The sequence below is a fragment of the Microtus pennsylvanicus genome, chromosome 10 (genome assembly GCF_037038515.1).
Source record: "Microtus pennsylvanicus isolate mMicPen1 chromosome 10, mMicPen1.hap1, whole genome shotgun sequence".
Classification (NCBI taxonomy): Eukaryota; Metazoa; Chordata; class Mammalia; order Rodentia; family Cricetidae; genus Microtus; species Microtus pennsylvanicus.
The window spans coordinates 91,117,395-91,142,012 of NC_134588.1; the positions used below are offsets into that span (position 1 = coordinate 91,117,395).

Consider the following 24,618-nt stretch of genomic DNA (forward strand, 5'->3'; position numbering starts at 1 on the left):
TAAAGATGGCGCCGAAGAACGCCGTTTCTCCCCCTACTTCCTTTTAGCGGAACTAAAAAGGCTCCGCCTAGCACCAAGATGGAAGTACAGTTTAGACTTTTTTCTGGTTCTTGTTGAAAAAGCTGGAACTCTAGAGACGTCCCCAAAGATACTGCTTCTCTTCGGGGCCCGTAAAAAACTCGCATCCCCACGCCGGCTTCAGCGCGCCTCGAAGTTCGAAGCGAACGGAAACCGGGCGGTCGTGGGAACCCAGCGGTCGGCTGGGCGGGTCGAGGAGATACTTCCGCCCCTCACCAATATGGCTGCAGGCTGCGATTGCGCATGAGCAGTTGTCTATGGAGAGACCTAGATCCAAAGAGGGAGAACGCTGCCGGGGGAAATTGGCGACTGAAGCGGCCTGGGTCGGTGAGTGCCTGGGAGCCAGCCGGCGTCTGGAGACGAGGTGGAGCGGCCAGGCGGGGCAGCTTTGGTGTTGCTTCATTGTGTCAGGCCAGGCAACGCCTGGGCACGGAGCCTTTGTTTTGGGGGAGGGGGCCGTGGCCAGCTCTTTATCTCCTGCCCTGCTTTGTGGGCCGAGCTCGCTCCCCGCGCCGGAGTGCACACGTCCCACCCTCTCCGCAGGCCTGGAGAGGTCCCCGGCGTCCTTTTCCGTCTCCTCTGCGGAGCAGCCGGGGCGCGGGGCGAGCAAGGCTGGGCCGGCGGGGTCAGCGCGCGGGCTTCGGGGCTCGCGCCTGGCGGGTGCTCGGCTCCCCAAGCGCCTCCTACTAGTTGGTGGGCCTGCAGGGTGACGCCTCATTCTCCGGCCAGGTTCTGGCGCCTGAATTCTTTCGGAACTTTATCTTTTTGTTTGTTTGTTTGTTTGTTTGTTTTGCCTTTGCGTCCATACTTGGCGAGGGCGTTTGCTGGGCCCGCCTTTTGAGCGTGCCAACCACAACACCCTATGCTGATTTCCGTGTCACTTATTCTTAATGCTCAGGAAACGCTTCCGGATGTCCAACCAAGGTTTGAGTAAGTAGCCTAACGCCGTTGCTGGGTGGCCTCAGAAGTTGCACTGTCTGACAGTTGTGGGTTATACAGTTACCTCCTGTGCCTGGCCTTCTCTCTGGCCGCCTCCTGCAAGCCATGCAACTAGCTTCGGAGGTGCCCTTCCTCCTGGCGTTTGAGGATGGAGACCTAGTGGTCCCTAAACACTGGCGCTGCCTCCCTTTGCAGCCTTACTTTGGACGGGCAGTTTCACTTTCAGTTCCTCTTTGTTGTTGTTATTGTTACCATTTTCTTTGCACGCGGGCTTTCTAAAGTGATTCATCCGCTAAAGATTTTCTTTGGATTAGCAAGGTTTGGAGGACCTTATTGGTAGAGAGTTTACAAAAATCTTGCCCTTTCTTGCTGAGATTATTTTTATTGCGTTGTACTGTGCAGCTGTTTCTGGAGGCATCTGTCTGCTCAGTTCTTTGTTTTTCCGGTTCTCTGGCCGGGTGTCAAGAGTTCTAAGGCAGAAACATTGTAGATGGATTCCTCCCCCATTGTCTTTTCTCCTTCAGAACCCTGAGCCTGGATTCTCCCCCCCACCCCCCAGGCTTAGTTGATTTGGAGTTGTCATGGCAACATTTTTAGCAACTGTGTTTCTCTACAGGAAGTCTTGATGAATAAAATAAAGAAGCCTTGAATATGTTGCACTTGGGCTTTAGAGCTGGTAACAGATGCTGTAAATCTGGACTCCCCCAAACCAACAGCCCTGACAGTAGAATGGTGCCCAAGAGCCAAATCTAGGTTTTGTGGTTCCTGATGATTTTCCAGTGGCAAAAAGAGGTTCTGGTTTTTCCTTTAAACTTGAGGACTGGAATTTCTTTTTTCTTGTTATTTTATTTTGAGACATCTCACTTTTGATGATCTTCACATTTTGGAGGCTCTCACTATATAGAGCCCTGGCTGTCTTGGAACTCAGTATGTAGATCAGAATGTATTGGAACTCAAAGAGATCCACCTGCCTCTGCCTCCTGAGTGCTGGGACTAAAGGCGTGCACCAAAACGTGTGGTGTGGACTAGAATTTCTTTAGTTTTTCCAAGACAGGGTTTCTCAGTGTAGTCCTGGAACTTACTCTGTAAACCAGGCTGGTCTTTAACTCAGAGATCTGTCTGCCTCTGCCTCCCAAGTGCTGGAATTAAAGGTGTGTGCCATCAACACCCAGAATCAGGGAACAGGGTGGGTGTTATTTGATCGTGGTGGTCTAATATGGCCCTGCTATTCCTATGAAACTGCTGTCGTAGCAGACTATAATAGCTTTAGTAATAATCCATAATTGCTTCAATAATGCACCTTGAAACACATTATTTCTCAGCCTTCCAGTATAATTATCTCCTTCCTCTCAGAGTTTGAATGACTAAGGAAGAACAGCCAGGTGGTGGTAGTGCCTGTGTTTAATCCCAGCACTCTGGGAGGCAGAGACAGATAGGATTTCTATGTTGGAGGTCAGCTTGGTCTACAGAGTGAGTTCCAGGACATCCAGAGCTAAATAGAGAAGCCCAGTTTTAACCAAAACCAAAAGAAAAAGAGCAAAGAATATTATTTTAAAAGTTGCTTTTAAAAAAGTTCTGGTACGCTGGGCTGTGGTGGCGCACGTCTTTAATCCCAGCACTAGGGAGGCAGAGGCAGGCGGATCTCTGGGAGTTCGAGGCCAGCCTGGTCTACAGAGCTAGTTCCGGGACAGGCACCAAAACTACAGAGAAACCCTGTCCCAAAAAAAAAAAAAGTTCTGGTGTGTGTGTACATACATGCATGTGGTCTGTGCACCTGTGGAGGTCAGAGCAGAGCTTTCGGGACTTAGTCTTATCTTTCTTGGTTTTTCAAGATAAGCTTTCTCTGTAGCTCTAGATTGTAGTAGGTTTTGACCGCCAGCCCCCAATCATGACACAGAAATTTATTATAAGTTATGAATGTTTGGCCTTATCTTATGCTTGTTTTTACTTTCTTTTTAATTACTTTGTGTGTCTTTTACATCATGTATCTTGATCCCCTTTATTTCCCTATCCCTTTGAATCTGCCCTCTGCCCCGCACCCCTCCACAAATAAAACAAAATTTCAGAGGAAAAGGGGGAAAAATTAAAAATCTCATCATGAAAGCTTCAGTGTAACACAGTGCGTCACACAGTACACCCCTTTCCCAAGTATCATTGCTTCACTTGCAAGTGTTCATTGCAGAGAGTCATTAGTCTGGTGCCCGGCGTCTGGTTTCTGCTATGCTCTTGATGCTGGGCGCCCACTGGAACTTATCCTGCTGTTGCTCTGTGTTGTGGAGATCCTGCAGTTTGGGGTCTGCAGGTTAGGTCCCTTTACGTGCTCCAGCAGATCATAGATGAGGTGGATGTTGGGCTTATGTTTGTTTCTTGTTAGCTCCTATAATTTATAGTATCCTGTTTCTCTTCATCTATGTTTTGCCTTGGGGCTTTTTTTTTAATGTTGTGTATCTTATTTTGCTTTTTCCTCTGTGTCTGGTTGGTTGGCAGTGCCTGGCTTCTGGCCCTGGGTGTGTCCCTCTCTTTCTCCCTTATTCTCTCTTCTCCAAGCCTAGATTCCTCTTCCTCCTTATTCTATCATCTGCCTGCCAGCCCTGCCTATCCCTCTACTGCCTAACTATTGGCCGGTCAGTCAGGTCCCTTAGGCAGGCAAAGTGAAACAGCAACACATCCTTACATAATTAAACACATGCAGCATAAATAAATGTAACACATCTTTACATCATTAAACAAACGCAGCATAAATAAATGTAACACATCTTTGCCTAGTTAATGTAATATTGCACATCAATAGATGTCCTGGAACTCACACTGTAGCCCAGGCTGGCCTCGAACTCACAGCAATCCTGCCTCATTTTACCTCCCCAGTGCTGGGATTAAAGGTGTGGACGTCTACTGCCCAGCTTGCTAAGCCGTCTTAACAGCCTGATTTTTCTCTTTGGTTCAGAGGACAACTTTAGGGTGTCGGTCCTTGCCTTGCTACCTTGTTGGAGACAGAGCCTCTCCACTGCTGCATTCGCCCCCCCGGCTTCCAGGGATTCCCTTACCTCTCCTGCTTGTCTGTCCATCGAGGCGTGCTGTGACTTACAGGTGCTCACGACGGCCTCCCTGCTCTCACCGCTGCGCCCTTTTCTTGTGTAGGTTTAGGTTTCCATTCCAAGTGCTTTTGTCCCTGAGCCATCTCCCAGTTTATGGTTTTTTGTTTGTTTGTTTTTGTTTCTGAGACAAGTTCTTGTAGCTCAACCTGGCCTAAGACTTGCTTTGCAACCCAGGATAGCCTTAAATTCCTAATTCTTCTGCCTCAACCTCCTAAGTATTGGGATTACAGGCATGGGCAAGCACACCTGGTTCTTTCCTCTCCAAGGTCTCATTCTGTAGCCAAAGCTAGCCTCAAACTTGCACCAATCTTCCTATCTCATTCCCTTGAGTGTTAGGATTCTCAGAGCGAGCACCGTGTCTCATGAGAATTGTTTTTCAATCACTGCAGGCCAGCCCTTGCCATCAGAATTGGGGAAATTGGCTGTCCTTTGCAGATAATTAGTTTATTTTCCTGGCTGTGTCTTCTTGGAGCCTAGGTTCCAGAACTTGGAAAACTGTTCAGTTGCGTGGCCTCACTGTTAACTATAATTTCCACCAGGATTTAGCTCTCAGACCTTTCAGTCAGGAGATACGAAGATTTCCAAAAGGAGACCAGATCCTCGGATGAGCTCCCTCACAGAGAGATGAAGGGGTAAGTGGACAAGTGGTGTCTGGGGTGAGAGAAGGATGACCGTGGGAATGCAAAGTGGCTAAGAGTTTAGATTCAGGCAGAACTGGATTTGGGTCCCCCAGCTCCATTACTCTGTGATTTAGTTTTAACTGTAAAGTAGGTATTATTATTGATTTCATATGTTGTTATTAGTATCATCCATTGGGCGGTAGTGGTGCATGCCTTTAATCTCAGCACTTGGGAGAGACAAAGGCAGGCTGATCTTTGAGTGTGGGGCCAGCCTTGTCTACAGAACAAGTTCTAGGACAACCAAGACTACACAGAGAAACCCTTTCTTGAAAAACCAAAAAGAAAAAAAAGTTATTATAGCCTAATTCTATGTACATAGCAAACACTTAGTTCACTAGTTTTTTGTTGTTGTTGTTTATTTCATTTTGTTTTTGAGGCAGAATATATCTCTACATAACCCTAACTGTCCTGGAACTCACTATGTAGACCAAGTTGGCGTCAAAAATCACAGAGATCTGCCTGCCTCTGCCTCCTGAGTGCTGAGATTAAGGGCGTGCGCCACCGTGACTGGCAGCAATTATCTGTTGTTTCCTGGCAGTAAACACTGTCGTTCTCTAACCTGACCTAACATCTGTTGTGGATGCTCCTGAGTTTGGGAGCCGTGTTACTAAGTCAATGAGCTTCTCACATCTTCCCTTTGTTTTTGTTTCACCACAAATAGGCAGCAGAAAACAGCTGAAACCGAAGAGGGGACGGTGCAGATTCAGGAAGGTGAATGCTAAAATCAAGACCACGCACCCATTGTAGCCTCCCTCCCTCCCTCCTCAACTGACTGGCCCATCTCCTGTGTACCACGGGTCTTTTAAATGCAATGCAAGTAGAACAGGGAGAAAGGCAGTTAACTCATAGATCTTTCTTTACCTCTTTTCTTTTTTTAAATTGATTTTATTGAGCTCTACATTTTTCTCTGCTCCCTTCCTTTCCCTTCCTCTTCAACTCTCTCCCATGGTCTCCATGCTCCCAGTTCACTCAGGAGATCTTGTCTTTTTCTACGTCGCTCTTTGCCTCTTTTAATTTAGGTGCAGTGGCTACTGGAGAGGACCCAACTAGTGTAGCCATCGCCAGCATCCAGTCAGCTGCCACTTTCCCCGATCCCAACGTCAAGTACGTCTTCCGAACTGAGAATGGGGGCCAGGTAAGGGAGGGGGCCAGGTGACTGCAGATGTTACCTGGGCTTGGGCTCAAGGGAGGTGCCTGGACACATTTGGGGAGCTGTGACTTGGAGAATGAGATGGAACTGTACTATTGGGGTGGAATGTTGGTAGGAGGCTAAGATAGAGGTTGGTGTGGGGCTTGGATATGCGAAAGCCTCAAAATGAGGAAAGAAGGGACAAATAGCTGAATCTGCTTTTGAAAGGTCCCTGGGACTCAATCCAAGAGGCACTTTTTTTTTTTAATTTTTAATTTTTTTTTTTGTTTGTTTTTGTTTTTGAGACAGGGTTTCTCTGTAGCTTTGGAGCCTGTCCCTGGGACTAGCTCTTGTAGACCAGGCTGGCCTCGAACTCACAGAGATTGGAGTGCTGGGATTAAAGGCGTGCGCCACCACTGCCCGGCCCAAGAGGCACTTTTTGAGAGGGCCTAGGATTCTGGATACTTACTCTTGTCTTTTCTTCCCACCCCTCACCCCTCTTCATTGCTTCTAGGTGATGTACCGGGTGATCCAGGTGTCTGAGGGGCAGCTGGATGGCCAGACAGAAGGCACTGGTGCCATTAGTGGCTACCCTGCCACTCAGTCTATGACCCAGGTATGGGGACAAGCTGTGAGAGGACTAGAGAGCTCAGCACTAAGAGAAGCTACGGAGCCAATAGGAAGGAGGGGTGGGGTTAGAACAGTGGGATGCATCTTGGGTGGCTTTAACTTTAGGAGTGGATTCAGATGTATTCAACCTTCTGACTACAAATTCCCAAAATGATTGTTTATAAATGTTTGTTTTCATTTAAAGGGAGGATTAATTATAAATGGTTAATGGTCACAGTTAATCTCTTTTAAGAAAGGGGGGAATATAATATAGAAATGATACATTACATTGGTATGGACTTTGGTTTATTGATACAAATTTACGGTCAATTTTGTTATATGTATATTTTGACTTGTATTAAAATTATAAATCCGCCGGGCGGTGGTGGCGCACGCCTTTAATCCCAGCACTCGGGAGGCAGAGGCAGGCGGATCTCTGTGAGTTCGAGACCAGCCTGGTCTACAAGAGCTAGTTCCAGGACAGGCTCCAAAACCACAGAGAAACCCTGTCTCGAAAAACCAAAAAATAAAAATAAAAAAAAAATAAATAAAATTATAAATCGTCATTTATATTAGTCAAACTTGTCATTTAAGTATTGTCATTGAGACATGTCCCTGTCATCTACAAAGATCATGCCCATGAACAACGCAGTTGAGGCTGGAGAGATGGCTTAGCAGTTAGCAGCAGTTCTGAGCACTTTTTGCTTTAAAGAGAACCTGAGTTCAGTGCTTAATATCTGCATGGTGGATCACAGCCATCTGGTTTCAGGGTATCAAATATCCTCCTGCCTCCTCGGGCAAAAGGCAACATATAGTTTACATACATACATACATACATGCAGGCAAAATACTCCTACATATAAAAATAAGTCTTAAAAGACACAATTGAATTAAACGATTCATATTTTAAATAAGGATAGTTTTGTGTTGGGTTGCATTCATAGCTATCTTTGGTCACATGTGTTTCTCCTTCCTTCTGGTAAGGGATAGAAACTTCAGGGTGATAGCGTGGAAATATGTCCCTGACTGACTGGACTCTGCTCTCACTTCCCTTCTCAGGCAGTGATTCAGGGTGCTTTCACCAGTGATGATGCAGTTGACACGGAGGGAACAGCTGCTGAAACACACTATACTTACTTTCCCAGCACTGCAGTGGGAGATGGGTCAGGGGGTACCACGTCTGGGAGTACCACTGCTGTCGTTACCACCCAGGGCTCAGAAGCACTGCTGGGACAGGCAACCCCTCCCAGTACAGGTGAGAATGGCAGCCAGAGGGGCTACTGTGGGATGTGGCTGGGGGATCTGGGCCCTAGCACTTGACTTAGTGATTCTAAGATCTGGGTCACTGGGTAGTGATCGCACACACCTTTAATCCGGGCACTCAGGAGACAGAGGTGGGCTGTTAGAGAGTTTGAGGTCAGCCTGGTCTACAGAATGAGTTCCAGGACAACCAGGGCTTCACAGACAAAGCATGTCTGAACCTCTCCCTCTGCAAAATCAGGGCATATAGTGAGTCTGAGCTGCTTTACCAGCAGGTGGTAGTATGTTCTCAAAAGGGTCCTAAGGTTTTGGTGAGGCTCCTGGCCCTAGGTCCTGACAAAAACCTAACTCACGCCGTCACAGGTCAGTTCTTTGTGATGATGTCGCCACAAGAAGTACTGCAGGGAGGGAGCCAGCGTTCAATTGCCCCCAGGACCCACCCTTATTCCCCGTGAGTGACCTTATCTCCTTAGTCGTTTTGAGTGATTTTAATGCCTGCTAAAGATTGTGTAATTCTTCACCCTAAACAGTCTTTTTTGCTTGTTTATCTTTAACTTGGTCTGGTCACCCTGGTCTCTACCGTCAGGAAGTCAGAGGCTCCCAGGACAACTCGGGATGAGAAACGCAGGGCTCAGCATAATGAAGGTAGGGAGTACCCAGCTGTGAAGCTGGGCGCCACCTGAGTAGATCTGGGAACTGCAGGGATGTGTGAGGGGGGCAGGGCTGCTCATCTTTCATGGAGTCACTATGTCCTCCACTTTGCCCCACAGTGGAGCGCCGCCGCCGGGACAAGATCAACAACTGGATTGTGCAGCTGTCCAAAATCATCCCAGACTGCTCTCTGGAGAGCACCAAGTCTGGCCAGGTCATGGAAGGCCCTGGTAGCAGGGAGGAGGCCAGAGTTCTGTCTTTTGGCATTATTTTCAGAAACGGTGGCGAGTAGTGTTCACGGCAGTCCACTTTTCCTCATACTCTCTGAGACGATTGTCACCACTCTGAGGGACATAGGCTGGAAGTATGAGTGTGCTCTTGGACAGAAAGCGGGGTGTGTTAAGCCTTTGTCCTCATTTTGTTGACTTTGCCTTGCAGAGTAAAGGTGGAATCCTATCCAAAGCCTGTGATTATATCCAGGAGCTGCGGCAGAGCAACCACCGGTTGTCGGAAGAATTGCAGGGGTTAGATCAGCTGCAGCTAGACAATGATGTGCTTCGGCAACAGGTCAGACAAATGCCAGGGCAGGCCCCCTTGGCAGCCCTGTAGCCACTGACCCAGTTTGGGTTCCCTAGAAAACACTTCACATTGCCGCCCTCCTCAGCACTGGGTGTGTGGCTGAATTTCTGCTTAGCAGTATCAGTTTTCCTTTTTTTTTTTCCCCCTATCCATTCCCCTTACTGCCTCCTTTCTGTGCAGGTGGAAGATCTTAAAAACAAGAACCTGCTACTACGAGCTCAGTTACGGCACCATGGATTAGAGGTCGTCATCAAGAATGACAGCAACTAACTGTGGGGATGCAGGGGCTTTGGGCCCTAGAACTGCAGAGAGCCCGGGAGCAACAGGCTGATCCCATGCCCCTTCCCTTCACTGCCGACTTCTGGCGTGTAGGGGGGAGTCTGGCAAGCGTGTGTGTTAAACACGAAGTGGACCTGTCCTGACAGCCTCGCCTGCTCCCGCTGTGTGGTCCCCGGGCCCTGTGCTCCTTTGCACACTGCATGTGCCGTATCCGTGGACACTGGACACACGAAATCTGGGCTTGCCTTGTGCTTGCTTAGAGTGCCCAGCAGAGGGTCCGTGGACACTCTGTGGGTTTAGCACTTCTACTGGTTCTTCCTTTCCCTGGAGCAGGAGCTAAGATATGCACCTGGTTACTCTGGGGAGCAGGCTTATTCAGAGATGGGGGAAGGATGCTAGGTGGCTGCTATCCCATGAGTAGTCGAGGGGCCAGTGTACAGCTGGGGCCTCTGCAGAAGTCTCTGAAGCCAGGGAGAAAGATAGGCAGGGGCTCACTGAGAACCTTCCCCTTCTGGGGGTGGTTCTTTTTATTTCTTTTCTTTCTTTTTTTTTTTTTTAAAGATAAAATTGTTTAGAGCCACAGTTGTCTGTTTTCCTTCTTTTGTGGGGCTCTGGGGGAAGGGAAAGTGCATGTTACCCTTTGACCAGTAAGGGTTGGGTCACGCTTTGGGTGGGGTGTTAGTATTCCTATATTCATTACCCAGAGCATGGGTACCTGTGCCAAACCTGGATGTCATTTCCGGCCTACACTGGGCAGATTTTAAAGGTTTCAAGTGTGGACTGGTTACAGTTCACCAACAGGTGCTCCTGGGGCTCTGCGGGTGCCAACCAGGTGCCGCGCTTTGCTTCTATTTCCTGTCTCCCTGGTTGGACTCAGGGAGGGAGGGGGTATGCTGCGGGTTGCATTCCTGCGTCTCTGTCACACAGTTGCTGCTGGCACCATGACTGGAGGTACTCGAGAAGGATATGGGGGTACCTGGGATATGGGAGTGGGGCTGTGTATGCTGGTCCCCGAGAGGAGTGTAGGGGTGTGACCACAGCTCCACTGGGTTCGGAAGCTCCCAGGGAGAGGGCACAGACCACAGGTGTCTTGTGGTGCCCCAGCCCTTGATTCTTTCCTGTCGTCTTTCTCAGTGCCTACGGTCTCGTTATCTGAACTACGGTCACTCCTAGCCACAGGCAGGGCTCGGCTCTTCGATGTTCGATCTCGGGAGGAGGCAAAAGCTGGTACCATCCCCGGGGCACTCAACATCCCTGGTATAGGATTTCTTGTATTGGCAGAGTGACAGTCTGAGTTGGTCTTAGCTAAAGGGGCCTCACTCAGGGTAGGGATGATGCTGGTAGAGATAGAGATGGCCTTATATCTGCTCAAGCCAGCCCTTGGGTTCCCTAGAGAAAAACCGAGTGGAGAATCCTGGCAGTGGAACTAGCTTATCCAGTTTGAGGGGGCAGCAGGCAGCCAGAGGGGTAGATCAGCCCCTATATACATGGCTTGCCTGAAGCTGGATTCCCTAATCATCTGATCCTCTACCGCCTCCTTAGGACCCAGAAAGCGGCTGCATTGTTGGCCTAACTTCTGCAATGGCAGGCTCTTCCTTGTCTTTGAGGTTGGGGTGGGGTGGGGGCCACCATATGTGGACAAACTCTGCAGACCGGCCAGGACTCCGCTCTTGAGGTCCACATTGTGAACCCCAATGTGCCACTGGCTCTCCATTTTGTCCTCTCTCAGTGTCTGAGTTGGAAAGCGCCTTGACCATGGACCCAGCTGCTTTCCGAGCTTTGTACAGTGCTGAGAAGCCAAAGTTTGAAGACAAGAATCTCGTTTTCTTCTGTCAGCTGGGCAAGCGAGGCTCCCAGGCCACACAGCTGGCACAAGGTCTTGGATACACAGGGTACGACAAGGCTTGAGACTTGCTGACTGGGGACTGACTGGGGACGGCCTACAGGACCTATTCCTTTCTCAACATTCTTTTTCTTCACAGGGCTCGACACTATGCTGGGGCCTATAAGGAATGGCTGGAGAAAGAGGGCTAGGTAGAAGGCTTAGGGGTCGTGACCCTTCTCATAACCACCTTGCTGGGTTGCACAAGCCCTTATAGTGTCTTGTACATGAAAAACTCAAATAAAGAACATTTAATCAAGTATTACAAGCATTTAATTTGGTAGGTGGACAAAAATGGTTCCAATGTTAATCTAGTTCTGAAAGTTTATTGTAGGATCCTTGTCTATTCATTTGTCTGTTATCTGCTACCCAATCCAAGCAGTTTGCTAAACAGCTGAAGTGGACCAAGGGCAGCAATGTTCAGCCCAGAATGCATATCAAGTAATCACCTAATAGCTTTAGAGTTTTGAAGCTAGGTGTGTTCAGTCCCAGCTACTTGGGAGGCTGAATCTAGTTCAGTTCCTGGCCAGTCTGGTAACAAGCAAGACTGAAGAGCTTGTTCTGGCCCAGGCATGGTGGCACACGCCTTTAATCTCAGCACTCAGGAGGCAAAGGCATGTAGTGGGAACAGCAGGCTACGTTTCTGCCGCCCGGCTCCCGGCCGCCTGGTTAGCTTATGCCCCGAAATAACAACACACAAATTAACTGTATTCATTTAAACACTGCTTGCTCTAGGCTCTTACTGGCTAACTCACATCTTGATTAACCCATATCTATTAATGTGTGTAGCACCATGAGGTGGTGGTTTACTGGGAAGATTCTAACCTGCGTCTGTCTCTCGGGTCAGAGAAATCATGGCGACTGCCTCATTTCCCTTCTTCCCAGCATTCTGTTCTGTCTACTCCACACACCTATGTTCTGACCTATCAGGCAAAGCAGTTTCTTTATTAACCAATGAAAGTAACACATAGACAGATGACCCTCCTACATCAAAGGTGAGCAGATCTCTAAGAGGCCAGCCTGGTTTACACAGTGAGTTCCAGCTCAACCAAGGGTCTGTAGAGAGAGAGAGCTAGTTCCAGGGATCTGATGCCCTCTTCTGACCTCCTTGGGCACCAGGTTTGCAAAAAGCAGAGATACATACATGCAAGCAAGATAGTCGTACACATAATTTTTTTTTTTTTGGTTTTTCGAAACAGGGTTTCTCTGTAGCTTTAGAGGTTGTCCTGGAACTAGCTCTTGTAGACCAGGCTGGCCTCGAACTCACAGAGATTCACCTACCTCTGCCTCCTGAGTGCTGGGATTAAAGGCGTGCGCCACCACCGCCCGGCTCACAAATATTTTTTTTAAAAAGGAACTTTTTAGCTATGTGTGATAGAACGTGTCTAATCCCAGTACTTTGGAGATGGAAGCAGAAGGATTATAGATTTAAGGCCAGCCTAGGCTTCATAGTAAAAAACTTAAAAGCTTGGACACTTTTGATTTTATGGGCTCCTCTGATGTTTCCAATATGCAGCTACAAACAACAGACTGCTGTCTTTACCAGTCCTTTTTGTTGTCTACATGGGTAGGACATGTGCCTTTTGTACAAAATTAGCAGAATCGTGTAACAGCTACATGTCTTTCAGAACCTAAAATGGCACTTTATAGATAATGCTTGCCCATTACTGCTTGAGATTTACAGCTCTTCAGCCCCAATTCCACCTTCCTCAGATTCTAGAACTGGATTAAGGTAATGAAGTTACCTATGGACTAATGGTAGTAACATATATATACAACTCTGAATTCAGAAGGGTGGCTCACGCCTTTAAATTCAGTACTTGGGAGACAGAGACAGGTGGATCTCTGAGTTAGAGGCCAGCCTGGTCTACAGAGCGAGTTCTAAGACAGCCAGGGCTACACAGAGAAACCCTGTCTCAAAAACAAAAAGAAACCTAAAACACAGAAAAACTCTCTGAATTCAATTCCCAGTATCACCACAAAAAACAAAATAGCAACAAAGAAGCACTGGGGATGGGTAGGAAGTGTGCCTGTATCAAGCTGTTTGGGAGTTTGAGGCTAAGTCACTGTGGGAAATAATCTTCAGAAAATAAGTACAAAGCCGGGCAGTGGTGGCGCACACCTTTAATCCCAGCACTCAGGAGGTAGAAGCAGGCGGATCTCTGTGAGTTCGAGACCAGCCTGGTCTACAAGAGCTAGTTCCAGGACAGGCTCCAAAACCACAGAGAAACCCTGTCTCAAAAAACCAAAATAATAATAATAATAAAAGAAAAAGAAAATAAGTACATTTAGACCAGGACTGGTGGTGAATGTCTGTAAGGTAGGAGACTGAAGCAGGAGTATCACATTCAAGGTCTGTCTAGGATACAGACTTAAGTTCAAAGCCAGCCTGGTCAATTTAGTGAGAAACTCAAAAATTTACAAAGGACTTTATACAGAGCTCAGCGGGAGAGCACTTGCCTACACCAATAATAAGTCAATATATGTATATGTCAGATACCTACCAGTCAGATATGGTGACATACACCTTTAGTACCAGCCCTCGGGAAACAGGCAGATCTGAGTGCAAGGCCAGCCTGGTCTACAGAGCTGAGTTCCAGAACAGTCAGGACTATTGTAGAGAGCTCTTGTCTCAACCCAAATAAACTATCAACAAGGAGCTTAACAGCAACTTGCAAATTCTTACTGAAATAAGTCTCACTGAAAAGACTGAAAGTCTCACTGAAATAAGTCTTACTGAAAAAAGTCTCACTGAAAATTTGGATATTCTTTTGAGATACTGAATTTTTTTGTTGTTGTTGTTTTTGAGAGATGTTTCTTGTAGCTTTGGAGCCTGTCCTGGACTAGCTCTTGTAGACCAGGCTGGTCTCAAACTCACAGATATCTGCCTGCCTCTGCCTCCCAAGTGCTGGAGATATTAAAATGTTTTTGTGGGGGCTGGAGAGGTGGCTCAGAGGTTAAGAGCACTGGCTGCTTTTCCAGAGGACCCGGGTTCAATTCCCAGCACCCAAATGGCAGCTTACAATTGTTTGTAACTCTGGTTCCAGAGGATTCGGCACCCTCACAGACCTACATGTAGGTAAAGCACTAATGCACATGAAATTTTTTAAAGATTAATTTAAAATTTGTGTGTGTGAATGTGTTAATTGCCTTAACTGTTTTCCACCTTTAGTTTTTGAGGCAGTCTCTTACTGAACCTGAAACTCAAGGATTTGGCCAGGCATGTTGGGCAGGCAATGGAGCTTCAGAATTCACCTGTCTTTGCCCCCCAAGGGCTAGAGTTACAGGCATATGCCATCACCTCTGGCTTTTTTTTTTTTTTTTTTTTTTTTTTTTTTTGGTTTTTCGAGACAGGGTTTCTCTATGGTTTTGGAGCCTGTCCTGGAACTAGCCCTTGTAGACCAGGCTGGTCTCGAACTCACGGAGATCCGCCTGCCTCCCGAGTGCTGGGATTAAAGGCGTGCGCCACCACTGCCCGGCCACCTCTGGCTTTTTACATGGATTCCGGGGATCTGAATTCAGGTCCTGAGGATTTTGCAACAAGCCTTTTCCCCAGTTCTAATGGAAAAATAGTTTAGCAGATGTGGTGGTACACACCTGTAAGCCCTGCTCTGGGGCAGATGCAGAGGCAATGCTAGCAGGATTTCTTTAGGTTCTAGTCTGGGCTGAGCTACTGTGAGTTCTGTGCAGCCACAGCAACATACCAAGACCCTGTCTCAAAAGGAAAAAGCTGCTGGTTGTGCACACCTTTAATCCCAGCAGTGGGAGGCAGAGGAAGTTGAATCTGAGTGTTGTTATGGTTTTGGTCCCTTTAAGAGACAAGCCACACCCATTACCCTCCCCATTCGCTGAGGCAGGCTGATTTTCAGCTTCTGGCCTGAGCTCGCTCTTTTTTCCATCTTCCTCTCGGAGAGGCAGCTTCGCTTCTGCCTCTCTCCCACTTCTCTGCTTCCCCCCTTCTCTGTCTCTTTCTCCTTTTCCCTCTGTCTCCCCCCCTCTCTGTCCCCCCCTTTACCCTTCCTCCTTCCATAACCCCCTGAATAAACATTCAACCTCACCCTGCCTGTCGTGTCTATCCATGTTTCTGTATTCTGCCCGCCCACCATGTGTCTCCCTGCCTGGGACCAGCCATTGCTCGGGGACCAGCAGCCTACTCTGCCTGGGGCCCACTGCCTGCTGCCACATGGCCCGCCACCACTGCTCTGGGACCGGCAGCCATTTCTGCCTGGGACTGGCTGCTCCCAGAGCCTGCTGCCTGCCACCACTTGGCCCCCGCCACCATTTGGGACCTACAACATTTCTGCTGCCTACTGCTACGGGGATCTTGGAGCATTTTTAAAAAAGAACAACAAGTGTGAGGCCAGCTTGGTCTGTGTGGTGAGTTCTAGGTCAGCCAGGGCTACATGGTGAGACACTACCAAAAACAAATCAGAAGATGGACAAAATCTACATATGATGGGTGAGATGGGTCAACAACTAAAGGCTCCTGCTGCCAAAAGGTAGAAAGACAGACCAACTCTGTAGATTGTCCTCTGATCTCACATGTGTGGCATGTGCCCATACCCAAAACATAAATACTCATTTTTATAACCACATGAAGTATTCCTTGGCTGGTGAAATCGTTCAGCAATTAAAAGCACTGATCCCTGGCTCTTCTTCCAGAATGCCTGGGTGTGATTCCCAGCACCCACATGGGAGCTCATGACCGTCTGTCACCCCAGTTCCGGGGGGGTCTCCTCAGTCACCAGGCACGTGTGTGGAAAGACTGGCACGCAGACAGAACACCCATATGCATACAGTCAAATGAAAATTGAAAATATTTGCAGGGTGGCGGCGGTGGCACCCACCTTTGACTCCAGCATGGTCAGCCCCGCCCACAGAGTGAGACAGTCAGAGATACACAGAGAAACTATTTCGAAAGCAAAACAATGTCCCTCACCAAAAAAAAAAAAGAAAGAAAAGAAAATTAAAGGACTTGTTCCTTTAGCTAGAAAAGCAGACTTGCTCAGATATGTTTCCAATTTTCTGATTTTTTTTCAAGTGCTTAAAACAATTTATCAGACATTTCCTGTTTTCTTTGCTCTTTTCCTTCTTTTCCTCTGCTCTCCCACCCACCTGGATTCTCCGTCGCTGACCCAGCCTACTTTCTCCTGGACTACTTGAGTTTAGTTTTTGTTTGCACATGCTCACCAGGTTCTCCATTCCTCAGTCACCTGGCTCCCAGCCCAAGTCTGGAGATAAGAGTGGTATTCACCTTTGGGTCAGGTAAACGGCAGGTGTCAGTTTTTCCCCCAAAATTCAGTCTCTAACTCTGCAGTAGATTGGGAAATCTCTCCTGGGTGTAACTTTTCTTTCTTTTTTTTTTTTTAAATTTATTTATTTATTGTGTATACAACATTCTGCCTCCATGTATGCCCGCACACTAGAAGAGGGCACCAGATCTCATTACAGATGGTTGTGAGCCACCATGTGGTTGCTGGGAATTGAACTCATGACCTCTGGAAGAACAGTCAGTGCTCTTAACTCTGAGCCATCTCTCCAGCCCGGGTGTAACTTTTCTTGTCATGAGTGTACACATCCCTCCCAATACCTTTATTATGGTTCATAGTATTTAAGATTATAATTACTGAGACATAATTTATTTGCAACAAAATACAGTAGTGTGTGGACAATGAGGACTACTGAGAACTCAAGAACAATGGCAATGGGTTTCTGATCCTACTGCACGCACTGGCTTTGTGGGAGCCTAGGCAGTTTGGATGCTCAACTTACTAGACCTGGATGGAGGTGGGGGTTCCTTGGACTTCCCACAGGCCAGGGAACCCTGATTGCTTTTCGGGCTGGGGGGAGACTTAATTGGGGGAGGGGGAGGGAAATGGGAGGCGGTGGCGGGGAAGAGACAGAAATCTTTAATAAATAAATAAATTAAAAAAAAAGTTAAAAAAAAACAACAAAATACAGTAGTGTGAATGCTTAGTTCATTGAAGGATCTTGTTTGTTTTTGACAAACCAAACAGGGTCTTATATACTTTAAACTTTTTAATTTAATACAGATTTTACAGACAGGGTCTCATTGATTGAGTTGAATTTCAGATATTCCTGTCTCCGCTCCTGACTGCTGGAACACCCTAAGTGGTGCCAGGGATTGAACCCAGCCCCAAAATTTTTTGTTTAGTTTTGGTTTTTCAAGTTCAGGCTTCTCTGTGTAGCTCTGGCCATCTTGGAACTCAGAGAAACCCTGTCTTGGAAAGAAAAAAAAAAAAGAGGTACACCTGCACAGTGCCACCACCACCTGATCCCAAGATTGATGATTGAGTCCTCCCATCCCTCCACCCCCCATAGGGTACCCCTGGCTGTCCTGGAACTCCCTCTATCGACCAAGCTGGTTTTGAACTCACAGAGATCTGGCTGCCTCTGTCTCCCAAGTGCTGGGATTAAAAGCGTGTGCCACCACGCGAAATTTATTTTAAAAAGTCTATTAGGCTGGTAAAATGGTTCAGTGAACAAAGGCATTTGCTGCCAAGACAACCTGAGTTCAATTCCCAAGATCTACAGGGTGGAAGAAAGAGAACCTACTATTGAAAGTGTTCTCTGACCGCCACACACACATAAATGTAATTTCAAAAAGTGGGGGTAGAAGGGAGGTGGGGGGAGGGAATGGGAGGAGAGGAGGAGGGGAAACTGGTTGGTATGTGAAATAAATGGTCACTGGGGGCAGGGGAGATAGCTTAATGGTCAAGAGCATTTCTTTCTTTCCTCTTTTTTCGGGGAGGGGGGCATTGAGAAAGGGGGTTTCTCTGTGTAGCAGCCCTGGTTGTCCTGGAACTCGCTTGCTAAACCAGGCTGGCCTCAAACTCAGAGGTCCGCCTACCTCTGCCTCCTGAGTGCTGAGATTAAAGGCGTGCACCACCATGCCCAGCTGCAAGTCAAGAACATTTCTTGTAGAGGACCTGGTTCAAGTCCCTGCACTCACACAGCTGACCAGAGTTGTTGGTAACTCCAGTTCCAGGGGACCTGATGCCTTCTGACCTCCCCAGGTATCGGACACATACATGGTACCCAGATATAAACACTCATATGTAAGACTTTATGACAATTCTGAAGCCATTTCTGACAATTCTGAATCCTCTCAGCCTCTGTGCCATAGTGCTTCCCCTCCTCCCCTGGGAACCAAGGACCTAACAGCTACACATGCACGTACTCAGTTCCTGAACAATTACCCATATACGTATGATTTGATTCGGTCCCCTGAGAAACGGGGTCAAAATGACCTCTTACCTCATCTGATCTGGCAACAGCTCTCCAGCCAATTATTGGTAATAGCCCTTTTGAATAAGCCAATCACAACCCTCCTTGCTTCTGTGGCCTTCTCCTTTAAAAGTAGCCTGTGCCAGCTATTCGAGGTCTCTCGGCTTCCCGAATGCTTAGGGACCCTGTCATGACAGAATTAATAAAATCCTCATGCTTTTGCATCGGCTGTGGTGTGTGAGGTGGTCTCTGGGGGTGACTCCTCCTCGGTGTTTGGACACTAGAGTCCAACACATACACATAAAAAGAGTAAACCTAAAATAAAAAAAAACTTACTAAAATAAAATGAGTCCTTTTTTTTTTCTTTTCCTTTTCAAAACAAAAAATTCTAAGCGGGTGAGACAGGACCTTGCTATGTAGTCCTGGCTGGTCTCCAGCTCGCAACAATCCTCCTGTGTTGTTCCAAACGCTGGGGTTACAACTGCGAGTCAGTATGTCTTTTTCCTTTTTTCTCTGTGATGCTGAGGGTTGAACCCAGGTCTTCGTGCAGGCCAGGCAAACGCTCCAGCAACAGAACTACATCTTCAGCCGAACCTGTGATTCTCCTGTCTCAGGCTCCCCAGAGTGCCGGAATTGCGAACATGGAGCACTGTGCTTTGTGCTCATTCATTTTGCTATGCATTTATTCACTTGTAGCCACTTCCCCTACACAAGGACTGACAAGCTGAACCTCAATGCTTCTTCTGGGTGCCTCTATTCAGTTACCCCATGTACACGCTACACTCTTGGGCTCAGATTTGTAATCCTCCTGTTTCAGGTTCCTAAATGTTGGGATTATAGCTCAGCTATTTTTTCCCCCTCACTACACAGCTCGAGTTGGTCTCGAATGCATGAGCCGTCTACATTTGCTTGGGCTTACAGGCACACTTGGTTTCTAGGCAACAACTTTCTTCTATCAGTGTAAATTAGTTTTCTAGCTGCCCTCCTGGACAACATCTTTCATTTCCTGTGGCTTCATAGCTGAGGGTTAAAGGGAATCCTAAGGGGAAACAGACAAGGCCTTCCACATGGTTGCCCTCTGGTTTGATCACTGAGAGAAAATTCCTTCCCCCTCATTAAGTAGCTGGTTCATAACCTTGGTACTTGATAGGCTGTTTTAATCCATTACCCCACCCTTTAAATTTTTCTTTTCCTTTACACAAAACTTTCAGGTCGGGGGCTGGAGAGATGGCTCAGAGGTTAAGAGCATTGCCTGCTCTTCCAAAGGTCCTGAGTTCAATTCCCAGCAACCACATGGTGGCTCACAACCATCAGTAATGGGGTCTGGTGCCCTCTTCTGGCCTGCAGGCATACACACCGACGAAATAGTGTATGCATAATAAATAAATAAATGTTTAAAAAAAAAAAACTTTCAGGTCTTTTCTTTCCTTTTGGTTTTTCGAGACAGGGTTTCTCTGTAGCTTTGGAGCCTGTCCTGGAACTAGCTCTTGTAGACCAGGCTGGCGCCTCGAACTCACAGATATCGGTCTGCCTCTACCTCCTGAGTGCTGGGAGTAAAGGTGTGTGCTACCACTGCCTGGCACATTCATGTCTTTTCATCAGAACACAAGGGCTTACCAGCTATACATTTTTACCATGCCATTTTTCTTTTCTTTTCTTTTCTTTTCTTTTTTGAGACAGAGTTTCATTGTAGCTATTGAGCCTGTCCTGGACCTAGCTCTTGTAAACCAGGCTGGCCTGGAACTCGCAGAGATCCGCTTGCCTCTGCTTCCTAAGTGCTGGGATTAAAGGTGTGCGCCACCACTGCCCAGCACCTTGCCACTTTTTGCCTTCGTTTTCATATGGAAGTGGACCTCCCCAACGCTGTCATCCTATTCTTCGTCAGACTGGTGTTTACCACGCGTCTGGATCACTGTATCTACCAAACTCCATTTTTGTTGCTCATCTCCTAAATAAGTGTCTTAAAGGCAATCACTGAACCCTCTCATGTCTCAATCAGTGTGTGGGGGTGTTTGTTTTTTGTTTGTTTTTTGATTTATTTATTTATTTATTTTGAGATAGAACTTCTGTGTGTAACATCCCTAACTGTCCTGGAACTAAAGACCAGGCTGGCTTTGAACCTAAGTGCTGGGATTAAAGGAGTACACCACCATGCCCGGCCTTCAACACCTTGAACATCAGTTCTCAAACAGTGCTTATTGAGCCTTGCTAATCTACTGGCCTTCAGAATCTTCTAATTCCAGCCCATCTGGAGTATGGCTGCCTGTCTAACCTTGAAATAACATTTTTTTTATCAGCCAGGGAGTCGATCATTTACAGCAGCAGGTCTTTGTTGCCCAGTGGCTGGAACATGTCTCATCCTGACTCTTGGAGCAATCTGTGGTTCAGATTGGCTTCACCCTGCCTTACCAAACTATCCTGCCAGTGCTTGCATCCACCAGCCTGGTATCCTCAGTGACCCAAACAGACTATAGTCCTTTTTGATCCTGGCCTTCACTCATCATCTCTTCTGCTTGAGAAGCTTCCAGACTTTCAAACCCTCTGGATTTCATAAGAATTAGGAAAATGAGCCAGGCGATGGTGGCACACGCCTTTAATCCCAGCACTCGGGAGGCAGAGGCAGGCGGATCTCTGTGAGTTCGAGACCATCCTGGTCTACAGAGCTAGTTCCAGGACAGGCTCCAAAGCCACAGAGAAACCCTGTCTCGAAAAACCAAAAAAAAAAAAAAAAAAAAAAAAAAAAAAACAACAACAACAAAAAAAAAAGAATTAGGAAAACGTGGGGCTGGAGAGATGGCTCAGTGGTTAAGAGCATCGCCTGCTCTTCCAAAGGTTCTGAGTTCAATTCCCAGCAACCACATGGTGGCTCACAACCATCTGTAATGGGGTCTGGTGCCCTCTTCTGGCCTGCAGGCATACATACAACAGAATATTGTATACATAATAAATAAATAAATATTTAAAAAAATAAAATAATTAGGAAAATGTATTTGGCAGGAGTTTTGCGGTTCTCCTCAAGAGGGTTTTAGTCCTCAGGAAGGATGATTAGCAGATAAATATGTATAACTGGATTTCATGAAGGACACAGATGCAAAACAGTATGTCTCAAGCACGGACTTCTTGGTAACCCTCACCACACTGTATAATCACTTGCTTTTTTCTCTTTAGGCTTAGCTCTTTTTTTAAAAAAAAAGTGTATATATAATATATACATATATATATTATTTATTTTAATTTTATCTACATTGGTGTTTAGCCTGCATGTATGTCTGTGTGAGGGTGTTGGATCTTAGAGTTATACAGACAGGTGTGAGCTGCCCTATGGGTGCAGGGAACTGAACCCGGGTCCCCTGGAGGAGCAGTTTTCTCTTCGCCACTGAGTCGTCTCTCCTACCCCTAGCCTTAGCTCTTTAGAGAAAGGGATCTTTATTTCATTGTTATAACTAACCATGAAACCCAAACATGGCATCCATTCAGTAAGTGAGCTTAGAAATTCCGAGGGGAAAGCTGGGAATACTAATGAGTGGGGAATGGCTTATTGTGGAAAGGGAATGTTGGGGTCTGGGCCTGCTAACCATAACTGAGTAGTTACCACGAGGCACTTTTAGCTACTCCATCACCTTCACTATTTGTAAAATGGGAATTATAAGGTTTATGGCCCTTCCAGGTATGGTGGCTCATGTCTAGATTCCCAGCACGTGGGAGGCTGAGGCAGAAAGGTTGCCATGAGTTCAAGGCCAGCCTCAACTATAGCAAAATTTTCTCTGTGGCTTTCCGTGATAGTTTAATCCCCATGAAATACCTGTCACAGAGAGCATATGGTTTGTTGCTGTAGGAAGACCTTCAGCTTGTAAGTACTTGCCTACTGGGGCGTGGCCTCTTATACTATATATGCGGATAAAAAATCCAGGTCTGTCCCTTTTCTTCTTCCCCTGTTCCTTTTCCAATCGGTCAAGAGGAGGATTCTTTTTTATTTTTTTTATTTTTTTTAGTTTTTCGAGACAGGGTTTCTCTGTAGTTTTGGAGCCTGTCCTGGCACTAGTAGACCAGGCTGGCCTCGAACTCACAGAGATCCGCCTGCCGCTGCCTCCCGAGTGCTGGGATTAAAGGCGTGCGCCACCACCGCCCGGCAAGAGGAGGATTCTGATTTGTGAGTTTACCCCTAAATAAATAACTATTGCTCAATTCTGAGCCAGTGTGGGATTTCTTTTAAGTGTCTGTTCACTGCTTCAGTTTGTATACATGTATACCAGTGTAAGTAATAAACATTAAGAAGTCAGGTGGTGGTGGCTCACCCCTTCAATCCTAGCACTTGGGAGGCAGAGGCAGGTGGCTCTCTGAGTTTGAGGCCAGCCTGGTCTACAGAGTGAGTGCCAGGGCAGCCAGGGCTATACAGAGAAATGTTATCTTGAGAAATCAAAGTCATCGCATGCATGCAGATGACAGCGTTTTACAAATGAATGTACTCATTTGACCAGTACTGTGTGGGACAGAAAAATATACACCATATGGTTTAATAAAACATGTTGAGGCTTGCCTTGTGGCTAAGTTTTGTTCATGGACCATGGCTATGTAAAAGAGGGTATGTTGTCAGATATAGTGGCACACACCTGTAATTCTAGTAGCGGGGAGGCTGAGGCTACAGAATCCTGTTTCAAGAGGGGAGGTAGTGATGGTTAATCTTGATGCTAACTTGACTTAGAATCTTATAGGAGACAGACCTCTGGGTACATCTGTGAGACTTAACTAAATGTGGGCCCCTGGGCTGGTCCAGGACTGAACAAAAAGAGGAAGGCGAGCTGAGTGCCAGCCTTCATCTTTCTCTGCTTTCCGACTGTGGAGGCCACGTGAGCAGCTGCCTTACCCTCCTGCTGCTGCAGCTGGAGCTGTTCTCTCTGCCATGCTCCGCCCCCCACAGTAGACTGACTCGAGCTGCAAGGTTACTCTTGTCGGGTATTTTCTCACAGCAACGGGAACAGTAACGCACTCCTTAGCACAGGGTAAGCGGACAAACACACTCTATGCATCATATAATACATGATATATACTTCTGTGGATCAAAGGTCGAGAATATGGAAACCACCAAGAACGGTGTATCATCTTGCGGTAAAGACATCCCTATAGCTATGACTCAACACTAGAAGCCATAGAACAACCTGACGATACCAGGCGTGGTGGTGCACACCTTTAATCCCAGGACTCGGTAAGCAGAGGCAGGAGAATGAGTTTGAGACCAACCTAGTAGCCTATGGAGTGAAATTCACTCAAAAACAGAATGTGGTGTGTTGCAAGGAGCGGGGCCTGCTTGTTCATCCTGGCCGCCGGCTAGCTTAGCCCTGAAATAACCACACAGAAATTAAATCACTGCTTGGCCCATTAGCTCTAGCCTCTTATTGGCTAACTCTCACAACTTGATTTAACCCATTTATATTAATCTGTATATCACCACGTGGCAGTGGCTTACCGCCAAAGATTCAGCACGTCTGACTCTGGCAGCGGCTCCATAGTGTCTCTCTCTGACTCTGCCTCCTTTCTCCCAGCATGTCATTTAGTTTTCCCCACCTACCTAAGTTCTGTCCTATCAACAGGCCCAAAGCAGTTTCTTTATTAACTAATGAAAGCAACACAAAGACAGAAGGACCTCCTACACCAGTGGTGCAGTGGTAGCACATGCCTCTCTTTAACAGGCACTCTGATGAAGAGGGACGAAGATCTCTGAGTTTGAGGTCAACCTAGTCTACAGAGTGAGTTCCAGGACAACCAAGGCGACACAAACCCTGTCTCAAAAACAACAACAATAACCACCAACCAACCAACCAACCAACTAACGAAAAAAAACCCACCAAAAATAGATTAAGTAAAATCTAAACAATCAAGCAAAGCCTTCCGCATGATACACGGCTGCACTGGTAAACAGGTGCATAGACACACAAGTCAGAAGGAACAGCACCTGGGAAATGTTCAACTGATAGCATACATAGGAGGGCTAATTCATTTCATATGGAAAGAACACTTACAAATCTGTAAGAAAGGCCGGGCGATGGTGGCTCACCATCTCTAGGGGGATCTGATGTCCTCTTCTGGCATAAGGGTGTACATGCAGACAGAGCACTCATTCATAAAATAAGTAAATTAAATCCCCCCCCCCAAAATAGAAAGAAATGAAAAGAATTGAGCTGATGCCTCTGG

The 24,618-nt window shown here is 46.9% G+C and overlaps 2 protein-coding genes across 13 annotated transcripts; both read left to right on the plus strand.

Moving 5' to 3' along the window:
- Nucleotides 1-101: 101 nt before the first annotated feature.
- Nucleotides 102-9,881, plus strand: Usf1 (upstream transcription factor 1). Of its 10 annotated transcripts, none has more exons than XM_075989128.1 (12): nucleotides 102-405; nucleotides 3,962-4,151; nucleotides 4,652-4,744; nucleotides 5,454-5,503; nucleotides 5,812-5,896; nucleotides 6,436-6,537; nucleotides 7,590-7,785; nucleotides 8,154-8,241; nucleotides 8,377-8,435; nucleotides 8,561-8,655; nucleotides 8,880-9,008; nucleotides 9,201-9,881. In XM_075989128.1, the coding sequence occupies exons 6-12, from the start codon at nucleotides 6,439-6,441 to the stop codon at nucleotides 9,288-9,290; spliced, it is 756 nt and encodes a 251-aa protein (XP_075845243.1). In that variant the 5' UTR covers nucleotides 102-405; nucleotides 3,962-4,151; nucleotides 4,652-4,744; nucleotides 5,454-5,503; nucleotides 5,812-5,896; nucleotides 6,436-6,438; the 3' UTR covers nucleotides 9,291-9,881. The 10 variants fall into 10 exon arrangements, with proteins under 10 accessions (XP_075845243.1, XP_075845240.1, XP_075845242.1 ...); XM_075989125.1 differs by having other exon boundaries at nucleotides 3,962-4,104; XM_075989121.1 differs by having other exon boundaries at nucleotides 109-405; nucleotides 5,812-5,927.
- A 150-nt stretch (nucleotides 9,882-10,031) lies between these two features.
- On the plus strand, nucleotides 10,032-11,435 carry Tstd1 (thiosulfate sulfurtransferase like domain containing 1). 3 transcript variants are annotated; one of them, XM_075989131.1, is made up of 4 exons: nucleotides 10,032-10,250; nucleotides 10,434-10,556; nucleotides 11,029-11,191; nucleotides 11,282-11,435. In XM_075989131.1, the coding sequence occupies exons 1-4, from the start codon at nucleotides 10,190-10,192 to the stop codon at nucleotides 11,331-11,333; spliced, it is 399 nt and encodes a 132-aa protein (XP_075845246.1). In that variant the 5' UTR covers nucleotides 10,032-10,189; the 3' UTR covers nucleotides 11,334-11,435. The 3 variants fall into 3 exon arrangements, with proteins under 3 accessions (XP_075845246.1, XP_075845247.1, XP_075845248.1); XM_075989132.1 differs by having other exon boundaries at nucleotides 10,434-10,526; XM_075989133.1 differs by lacking the exon at nucleotides 10,434-10,556.
- Nucleotides 11,436-24,618: the final 13,183 nt, after the last annotated feature.

Bases quoted from the DNA above. Each gene is read 5' to 3' on its own strand.
- Tstd1 (XM_075989131.1), top strand. From the start codon at position 10,190: ATGCTGCGGGTTGCATTCCTGCGTCTCTGTCACACAGTTGCTGCTGGC. The intron at 10,251-10,433 runs GTACTCGAGAAG...CGTCTTTCTCAG, and splicing joins TGCTGGCACCATGACTGGAG to TGCCTACGGTCTCGTTATCT. The intron at 10,557-11,028 runs GTATAGGATTTC...GTCCTCTCTCAG, and splicing joins CGGGGCACTCAACATCCCTG to TGTCTGAGTTGGAAAGCGCC.
- Usf1 (XM_075989121.1), top strand. The intron at 6,538-7,589 runs GTATGGGGACAA...TTCCCTTCTCAG, and splicing joins CCACTCAGTCTATGACCCAG to GCAGTGATTCAGGGTGCTTT. The intron at 8,242-8,376 runs GTGAGTGACCTT...CTCTACCGTCAG, and splicing joins AGGACCCACCCTTATTCCCC to GAAGTCAGAGGCTCCCAGGA.